General features: G+C 50.5%; 2 protein-coding genes across 2 annotated transcripts in view; one reads left to right on the top strand and one right to left on the bottom strand.

The window, feature by feature from the left end:
• The window catches only part of LOC119299402 (phosphoglycerate mutase-like protein 4), a 21,078-nt gene extending 16,256 nt beyond the window's left edge, over nt 1–4,822 (bottom strand). Inside the window, exons 1-4 of the mRNA XM_037576634.1 lie at nt 4,511–4,822; nt 4,271–4,321; nt 4,071–4,182; nt 3,784–3,941 (exon numbers count right to left, since the gene is read on the bottom strand). Of these exons, the coding sequence (XP_037432531.1) occupies nt 3,784–3,941; nt 4,071–4,182; nt 4,271–4,321; nt 4,511–4,618 (429 nt within the window). The 5' untranslated portion in view covers nt 4,619–4,822. The remainder of the gene's footprint in view (nt 1–3,783; nt 3,942–4,070; nt 4,183–4,270; nt 4,322–4,510) is intronic.
• A 2,090-nt stretch (nt 4,823–6,912) lies between these two features.
• On the top strand, nt 6,913–8,501 carry LOC119300855 (F-box/kelch-repeat protein At5g26960-like). Its single transcript, XM_037577744.1, has one exon. The coding sequence runs from the start codon at nt 7,097–7,099 to the stop codon at nt 8,414–8,416; it is 1,320 nt and encodes a 439-aa protein (XP_037433641.1). The 5' UTR covers nt 6,913–7,096; the 3' UTR covers nt 8,417–8,501.
• The last annotated feature ends 1,183 nt before the right edge of the window (nt 8,502–9,684 follow it).

The following is a 9,684-nucleotide window of genomic DNA, read 5'->3' as shown; positions in this document are numbered from 1 at the left end:
GCGCCTGGCAGCGCCCGCCGCCGCCGCCGATGCTGTGCCTCTCCCGCGCCGCCGTCCAAGCCCACCGTGCCGCCGAGCCACTCCACTGGCGGCCCGCACCTCGCCGCTGCTCCGGCCACCTTGGGCCGCCTCCGCCGCCGCCATGTGCCTCGCCCCCGTCGCCGCTCGTCGCGGATCCGGTCGGGCTGGACCGGATCCGGCGACCTCGAGCCCCGCCGCCGTCCTCTCCTCCTCCGGCGGAGTTCCGGCCAGATCCGCCGCCATCCTCGTTCTCCGCGCCGCGTTGACTTTACCGTGGGGTGAGAATTTCACTAAGTCCCCGAGATTTCCATGTTTCATATGCCCATATTCATCATGTCGTAACTTTGCACCCATAACTCCGTTTTGCGCGTATAGCATATTAAAATGTTCATCTCAGAGAGCTCATCATTTCATCTCATTGCATCATTTTCATTTGAGTTCATCTTGATGCCCGAAATGCTGTTGGAAGAGTGCTATTTGAGATAGTTGCCAGATCTGCTGCTCCAATTAGATATTTGTCATTTTTGCCATGATTAATGTGTGCATGATATGCCCCTGAGCTCTTCATGAGTTTTGTTATATGCCATGCCATCTTTCCAGAGGTGCTATACATGTATTTTTGTGATGTGTGTGGTGACTAGCACAAGCTTGCAAAGTGGAGCATTCGTTAATACTGATTTCAGGGACTTAGCAATTCCACTAAGTCCTTGATCTGTTTATCTCAATATGGCATATGTTCATGTTGTTTCCTAGTGATCCGTACCTCTTTTGAGAATGATCAGTAAGGATGTTTTGTTAATCTTGTAGTGCTCTATTCATCCATGTCCTTGTTTGCAATTATGGAGCACCCTAGCTTGAGTCAATCGAGCTCTACTTTTGCTATTTCGTGAATGTGGGCAGATTGTCTACTTGTTAGCGATTTTGCCGAGGATGTTAAAGTTGATACATGCATGCTATGTTAATGTTCTTGCCATGTCTAGCTTGTATAATGTGTATTCTTGATGGGTGTATGCTTAGATTGTCATGACTTGCTCTGTAGTGAGTGCATCGAGCTCGTAAATATGCCTACTTGATATCTATTTCAGCATGCTCCAGTTTTCACTAAGTCTGAGAACTGATTATGTTTTTGCCTTGTTCACATGGTTGCAATTGTATTTTCTGATCCCTTTTGGCTCAAGGTCACTAAGGGATTTTTGTTAATCTCTTTGAGTAGCTCCATGTCATGTTTTACTTTGCCATGTTCAGACCCTGTAGCATATAGTTTTCATGCTCCAAAGTGTGCTACATGATCTGAAATTCCAGGCTTGTGTTAATTTCACTAAGTCTGAAACCTGTTTACCAATTGCACTTTTGCCATGCTTGTTTGAACCTGTTAATGGATGAATTGGCCGTAGCTCAGTGTTCCTTTTTGTTAAGCATCATGAATGGATCCCTTCCATGTATTTTGATGCCATGTTTGGGTACTGTAGCATGTTCATCTTGTTGCATTTAGATGGCTACTTGCTGTATATCGCAGACCGGTGACATATTTGAATTGCTTGCCATTTGCAAACCGTAACTCCGATTCCAGCGTTCTTTATATCGTTTTCAAGCGATTTCACCTCACCTTTCCAGTGGCACACTTGAAATTTCAAGTTGAGGCCAGGTTCTTTCATTCCCTTGCAAATCATGCATATGCATCGCATACCGCACCCCGCATATCATATCATGTTCATGTGTGGTTTGTTTACTATGTTGTGTGCTTCTTTCCGGTGTTTGCTTCTTTGGGTTGATTCCGGTAACGTCGCGTTTGTGAGGACCCGTTCGTCTACGTCCGTTTGTCTTCTTCATGGACTCGTTCTTCTTCTTTGCGGGATTTCAGGCAAGATGATCATACCCTAGAAATCACTTCTATATTTGCTTGCTAGTTGCTCGCTCTTTTGCTATGCCTATGCTGCGATACCTACCACTTGCTTATCATGCCTCCCATATTGTTGAGCCAAACCCCTAACCCACCTTGTCCTAGCAAACCATTGTTTGGCTATGTTACCGCTTTGCTCAGCCCCTCTTATAGCGTTGTTAGTTGCAGGTGAAGATTGAAGTTTGTTACTTGTTGGAACATGGAGATGTTGTTCCTTATTGGAACATGTTTACTTGTTGGGATATCACTATATATCTTATTTAATTAATGCATCCATATACTTGGTAAAGGGTGGAAGGCTCGGCCTTATGCCTGGTGTTTTGTTCCACTCTTGCCGTCCTAGTTTCCATCATATCGGTGTTATGTTCTCGGATTTTGCGTTCCTTGCGCGGTTGGGTAATAATGGAAACCCCTTGACAGTTCGTCTTGAGTAAAACTCTTCCGGCAATGCCCAACATTGGTTTTACCATTCGCCACCTAGCCTTTTCTTTTCCCTTGGGGTCGCGCGCCCAAGGGTCATCATTATTTTAAACCCCCGGGCCAGTGCTCCTCTGAGTGTTGGTCCAAACTGAGCGATGTCCGGAGCTACCAGGGGCAACTCTGGGCTGGCCCACCCGACGTCTGGCTCATCCGGTGTGCCCTGAGAACGAGATATGTGCAGCTCCTATCGGGATTTGTCAGCACATCTGGGTGGCTTTGCTGGTTTAGTTTTACCTTGTCGAAATGTCTTGTAACCGGGATTCCGAGTCTGATCGAGTCTTCCTGCTAGAAGGTATATCCTTCGTTGACCGTGAGAGCTTGTCATGGGCTAAGTTGGGACACCCCTGCAGGGATTTGAACTTTCGAAAGCCGTGCCCGCGGTTATGGGCAGATGAGAATTTGTTAATGTCCGGTTGTAGAAAACCTGAAGTTAACCTTAATTAAAATGCATCAACCGCGTGTGTAGCCGTGATGGTCTCTTCTCGGCGGAGTTCGGGAAGTGAACACGGTGTTGGAGTTATGTTTGACGTAGGTTGTTCTAGGATCAGTTCTTGATCATAGTTTCTCGACCGTGCTTCGCCTTCTCTTCTCGCTCTCATTTGCGTATGTTAGCCACCATATATGCTAGTCGCTTGCTGCAGCTCCACCTCATACCTTTTACCCTACCTATAAGGTTAAATAGTCTTGATCGCGAGGGTGTGAGATTGCTGAGTCCCCGTGACTCACAGATACTTCCAAAACCAGTTTGCAGGTGCCGATGTAACCGAGTAGGTGACACAATCGAGTTCAAGGAGGAGCTCAATAAAGATCTTGTCCTTTGTGTTGTTTCGTTCTAGTTGATCAGTAGTGGAGCCCAGTTGGGGTTGATCGGGGATCTGTGTAGCTTTTGGGGTAGTCTTTTTTTATTTTGGTTCCGTAGTCGGACCTTGTGTGTAACTGGATGATGTAATGCTTTATTCATGTATTGTGTGAAGTGGCGATTGTAAGCCAGCTATGTATCTCTTTTCCCTTATTGTATTACATGGGTTATTTGTGAAGATTACCTCACTTGCGATATTGCTTTCAATGCGGTTATGCCTCTAAGTCGTGCTTCGATACGTGTGAGATATAGCCGCATCGAGGGCGTTACAAATAGGCCAGTAGGCCAATTGAACGTGAGACACCCAAAAAAGCCACCGGAGCAGCGGCCCGAAAAGGCCAGCGCTGCCTGACGCGCGAGTTAGTCCCGCGGACGAGATTCAGGTGGGACTAACAGCGAATCCGATGGCCAAAAACGACTAAAAGTGACGATCTAATAGTTAGAAATGCTGATGGTCTGAGAGGATTGGGAGGGTGCTCAATTTTAATATATCTAAATTTTTCTAAAGAATCGCGCTTCTTACCGGGATTTCTTGGTCTCTGTCGTTGAAATTCAAGCCCCCTTTAGGCTCAAAGATATTGAAACCTTTGAAAGCCCCTGGGTTTTGAACAAACGCATCGTCCCACTTCATACCTTGGAGATGTCCCATGTGCCTCTCTCTTAGTTCTTCAGTCAACACTAATTGAAAATCCCAAAAGAGAGAGCATACATGTATCGGTGAGATATGGAACCATGATGAAGCAAGCAGCAAAAATGTGCCATGGAGCTTAGTGTCGTGATGACTTCGAAACTTCGATCGGTATGTTCTTACGTTTGATACATCACAAGCTTTAGCTATGGCTTGTGCAGTCTCGGCAGCACGCTTGAGGTCGGAGGAGTATACATCAGCCGGCTTGGCCTCTGCCGACAGACGACGGGCCACCTAATGGTCGAGTCCGCATCATATTTAGACGAATTTAAGAAAATGTCAGTGGCTCAATGCTAATGAGCAAATGAACTATAGTACATACCACAACAGCTTGCTGCCTGCCGGTCTCATTTAGTTCTGGATTCATTTGTCCGTGTTGCAAGATTGATTACAACGTGTGTTGTGTCAGTTATTAGAGAGAAAATGACCACATAATTACGGCTGTTCATAGTTCATACGGGAATCGCACTAAGGAGAAACGGCCCATAATAAAAGATGCTTGAGCTTCCACATCTGAATGCAGAACTGAGGATATATCTATACTAGGATCGGCGGATAGGACCTGAACGATGCGGGGGGCGTTCCACGACGTCTCCCCGTGCCGGACCACCACCACCTCCGCGAACCGCTCGCCGTCATCGCCGCCGTGCTGCGGCGTGGTTGGTGGCATGGCTCAGCTGGGCCGTGGTGGCCGGCCGGCAACACCCGCGAGGGAGTGCCACCTGACGTCGTCTCCCGCTCCGGCTGGCCGGACTAATGCCGTATTGGTAAAGCCAGGCACCCCCCACCAAGCCGAGAGGTGAGTGGGCTCTCCTTTGCTGGCATGTGGTTACCGAATCAACGTCGAGATCTTCTTGTCCTACTGTGGCCATATTTGTCAACATACGCACTGATTAACTCACGACGCACCATTTGGTCAATGGTTTGCATTTACGCCTGCTTCAAGTTCAAGATGCGAGCAACTTTTTTGTTTTGTTGTTTGGTGTCTTCCTTTCACAAATCACGTGGTTCGCATATGAAAATGGACAATATTTAACAACCATCTGCCTCCACTAGAAAATTATGGAGAATCAAACGGTCTATCAGCAAGTAGCCTCCATTAACTTTCTTTCTTGACACAACTAGCCTCCACCTACTTAAGTAGTTTGGTTCAGTCTCCAACACTTAAGGTTACACCAACTTTTATTTAAAAAAAAACTCCTAATCTATTCATCAAATATCACGGTCGTATAAAAAACATCAAAAGTAACAAAAAATACATGAATGCCAATAAACCAACTAACGATGATTACAAGCATTGGAGCAAGCCGAAAGCGCGATCATCATCGCCCCTCCCTCACAGGAGCGGGGCAAACCTTATTGTAGTAATTAGTCGGAAACTCATCGTGCTAAAGCCTCAAAGCACCAGCGCACCAAGACAACAACCGTCGTTGATGAAAAGAAGTGTATAGATCGAAATGATCCAACCTGTAGATACACAAACGCAGGCGAACGAAGACCGGATCCACCGCAAACACCGGCTGAATCCCATGAAATCCGTCAAAGACATACCCCACACGCTCTCCGATGACACAAGACACATAGCCAGGGTAAGGATTAGGCAGGGAGAACCTTACTCCACTTTCGACGCTGCGGCCTCGTCTTCCTAAATAGGACACAAACCATAAACAAACTGAAAAGAACACCTAAAACGAAGGAGAAGCCCTCCCCTCGGCAAGAGCCGGAATCCACCGTGCCTTCATGGCCTAAGACCACAGAAGACGAGGCAGATCAACGATGGCACCGACGGAAGGCGGGGAAACCTTCGATGCCTAAGAGTTGCTGTGGGGGAGAAGTAAAATATTTGGTCAACCCAAAATTATACCAATTTCACATCACTAATAGCTAAATCGTTAGCAACCGAACTCCTAGAAATGTCTCACATATTTGTAAGCGTCGGCGTCTATATTTCACACACACACACAAAATCCGACCCTCTTACCAGAACATAGGCAACTTGAAATCACCCACGTTTATATGACATGAAATTGGAGTATTTACAGTACTTGACAATACATGGCGTTGTTTTGTCAAAACTACGTAAAAAATGGGAATGACTAAAAATTAGTCAGCTAAAATTTTCATGTGTGGTCAATCGATTTCTCAAACGTTGGATGCGAGATCAAAGGCCCACAATGCTTCTTCAACCTCCATCTCCCCTTCAGCCGCCAGCCATCACCGGCCCCCGCCGCCTCACCGTCCCGTCCTCCCCGAAACCACTTCTCATCGCCGGTCCTCCGCCGCCTCGGCCATCCCTCTAGGCCCGCCACGCTAAGCTTTTTCTCCGGCGAATCCCCACGCCACCGCCCTACCACTGCGCCCCACCATCGCCCCCATCATGAACCCTAAGATAGATACTGGGGTAGCCTCTCCGGCGAGCCCCTCCACTACGGCTGGTTCTTCCTTCCCTCCGGCGAGCCCCCCATGAAAATCGACTGACCCAAAGTCGGATCAATCGACTGAAATGTAGCTATTCTGATAAAAAATAACCAAATCATTTTGTTTTGTTTAATGGAGATCACTTGAATTTCAAACAAGCAATCAACTCCGCCCTTTGCCGGTGGGGGCACCACCGCACCAGCACAGTGCCCAACGGCTGGCCCCCCACCTTCTCAATGCCCAATCACAATCACAACCCATCTGCTAATCTAAATTTTGATAAAAATATTTAACTAATAAAATGTTCATGCATGTCATAAAAAATTATATTATTAAAACTATGTTCAAATACGAATTCAATTATATAATTTTTGTTGACATGCATTTATATTTTATTAGTGAAACCTTTGGTCAAAATTTGACACAAATTAGAAAAAGGACCAATAAACCAGGACGGAGTCAAAATTACATAGAAAATAGCCAAATCGTTTTATTTTATTCAATAAAAATTCTGACTTGAATTTCAAACAAGCAATCAACTCCGCCCTTTGCTGGTGGGGGCACCGCCGCACCGGCACAGAACCCAACGGCTGGCCCCTTTTTTCTCTTCACGCCCAATCGCAATCACAACCCATCTCCTAATCTAAATCGCACTCAAAATCTAACCCAAATCCACGGCCCAACTCTGACGGTACGGCCATGGACTCGTAGAAGTACTCACCATCGGCGAATGCAGCACCGCGACCCCGATCCACTCCGGCGAGCTCCCGAGGCCACTGTCATGGCCGCGAACAGCTACCACTCCCGCAGCATGTCGTGGTTCGTCAAGTCCTGCATCCCTGCCGACCCCGACCGCCACATCTCCGTCCCCGTCTCAGTCCCCGCTCCTGTCGCTGCTTCATCCACCACCAGCCTCTGCTTCCCCGCCCAACCACCACCGCCCATCTCCGCGCTGCCCGACGACCTCATCCTCGAGTGCCTTGTCCGCGTGCCCAGGGTCTCCCTCCCGCCGCTCCCCGCCGTCTGCCGCCGCTTCGCCGACCTCCTCGCGTCCCACGCCTTCCTCCAGCTCCGCCGCGCGCGCGGCCAGCTCCAGCCCTCCCTGCTCGCCGTCTCCGTCCCCGACCACGGCGGCGCCTTCGCCCAGGCCCTGCTCCAGTTCCGGCTGGAGCAGCAGCAGCTCCAGGTCACCGCGCTGCCGCTGCCGCTGGCTCTGCTGCATTGCGGCCGCTACGTGTTCGCGCACGCGCGCGCCGTCGCGCTGGGCCGCGACATCTTCCTCGTCGGCCGCGGCGCGACGCTGCGGGTGGACGCGCTCACGGGCGCCGCGCGCGCGTGCGCGCCCACGCTGTTCCAGCGGAAGAAGTTCGCGGCGGCCGCCGTGGGAGGGCGGATCTACGTCGCCGGCGGGTCCGCGCGGACCGCGGCGGTCGAGGAGTACGACCCGGTGGCGGACGCGTGGCGCGTGGTCTCCGAGGCTCCGCGGAGGAGGTACGGGTGCGCCGGGGCCGGGGCAGGAGGTGTGTTCTACGTGGCCGGCGGGGTCGCGGTGTCCGGCGACGGCGCGCGGGCGCTCGGGGCGCACGTGTGCGCCGGGTCGGTGGACGCGCTGCACGTCGCGTCCGGCAGTTGGGCGCGGCCGCGGGCGCTGCCCGGCGGCGGCTGCGTCGTGGGCGCCTGCGGCGTCGGCGACCATCTCTACGTGGTGGCCAGCCACGCGGTGGAGCTCTCCTTCTGGAGGTGGCACGGCGGTGCAGGTCGAGGCAGCGATCTCAGAGCTGGTGGCGGGTGGGTGGCGCTCGAGGCCCCGCCCATGCCGAGGGGGTCGGTGGGGCTGGGCATGGCGGTGCGCGTGACGATGGCGGGCATCGGGCGTGAGACAGTGACAGCCGTAATGAGCGCGGCGGCAGTCCGGGGCCACAATGCGGCGGGGGCCGGCCCGTTCGAAGGGATGGTGCTGGCGTACGACATCGCCGGCGGCAAGTGGAGCCGCGCGCCGGACCTGCCACCCGGGTTCCGGCGAGCCGCCTGTGCGGGCGTCGAGTGCTGACAGCGTGGGCCACTGACATTTGTGCCTGTTCGGTGGGTTTCACATGGTGTGCAAGTAAACACTGGGTTTGTTTGATTTGATTTGACTTGATGCTACATTTTCGTGTATTGTTATTGGGCGGAGGCTGGTTTATTCGAGTACAGTTCTTCACTATTGATGCCGAAATTTGGCGTCGTATTCAGTTTTCCAAACTAGCCGGGGCCATCGTTATGGGTCGTGGCCATGTATGAAGCGACTCGAGTTTGACGCCTTCCCACCGTCTGTTGTGCGAGGACTGTTAGAGCAACCCACATAGGTCACCCATATTGTATTGTCTGCCTCTATATCTTTTCTTCTTTTTCTTCTTCTTGTTGTTACACCAACCAAATAATCAAATGCTTACATTGATTTAAGCTAACGTTGCATTACGATGTTCTTACATGGAGGATGAAAAGTCAATTAGCACTTGAGTCCACACACCTCTAAGAAAAGCCTAGGGTTCCTTTGCCTCCTGCCGGCGCCCCACCTCCACCAGTCCGCCTTGTCTTCGGTGGCTTTAGGACGATGGCGGCGCGGTGGATACCAGCCCTTGCCGGCGGGAAGACTCTGTTTTCGGATGTTCCTTCGAATTTTGTTAGGATCCGTGTCCTGCTCCCGAAGACGAGACGACGGCGGCTCCCTTAAGATGGAATAAGGTTCTTCCGGCTAGCCCTTGTCTCGGTGGTGTGTCTAGCATCATCGGTGGACGTGTGGAGGTGTGTCTTCGGTGGATCTGTCCTTGGTGGATTTTCTCGAATCTGGTTGTACTTCTATGTTTGTGTCATTTTAGGTTGGATCTTTTCAATCTACACTACTCTTCAGTGGCACTTGATATTCTGTTGTGCTGGTCCTTGTAACGCCTTCGATGCAGCTATATCTCCCACGTGTCGAAGCACGACTTAGAGACATAACCGCATTGAAAGCAATATCGCAAGTGAGGTAATCTTCACACAACCCATGTAGTACAAAAGGGAAAGGGATACATGGTTGGCTTACAATCGCCACTTCACACAATTACATGAATAAAGCATTACATCAACCAAATACATACAAGGTCCGACTACGGAACCAAAATAAAAGAAGACTACCCCAAATACTATACAGATCCCCGATCGACCCCAACTGGGCTCCGCTACTGATCAACTGGAAACGAAAACAACATAAAGGACAAGATCTTCATCGAGCTCCTCCTGAGCTTGGTTGCATCATCTGCATGGTTCAACGACACCTGCAAGCTGGTTTTGGAAGTA

Source organism: Triticum dicoccoides, chromosome 5A, assembly GCF_002162155.2.
Source record: "Triticum dicoccoides isolate Atlit2015 ecotype Zavitan chromosome 5A, WEW_v2.0, whole genome shotgun sequence".
NCBI classification, from domain to species: Eukaryota; Viridiplantae; Streptophyta; class Magnoliopsida; order Poales; family Poaceae; genus Triticum; species Triticum dicoccoides.
The sequence above is the reverse complement of the archived record's forward strand: the minus strand, read 5'-3'. Positions and strand labels throughout refer to the sequence as shown.

Bases quoted from the DNA above. Each gene is read 5' to 3' on its own strand.
- LOC119300855 (XM_037577744.1), top strand. From the start codon at position 7,097: ATGCAGCACCGCGACCCCGATCCACTCCGGCGAGCTCCCGAGGCCACT.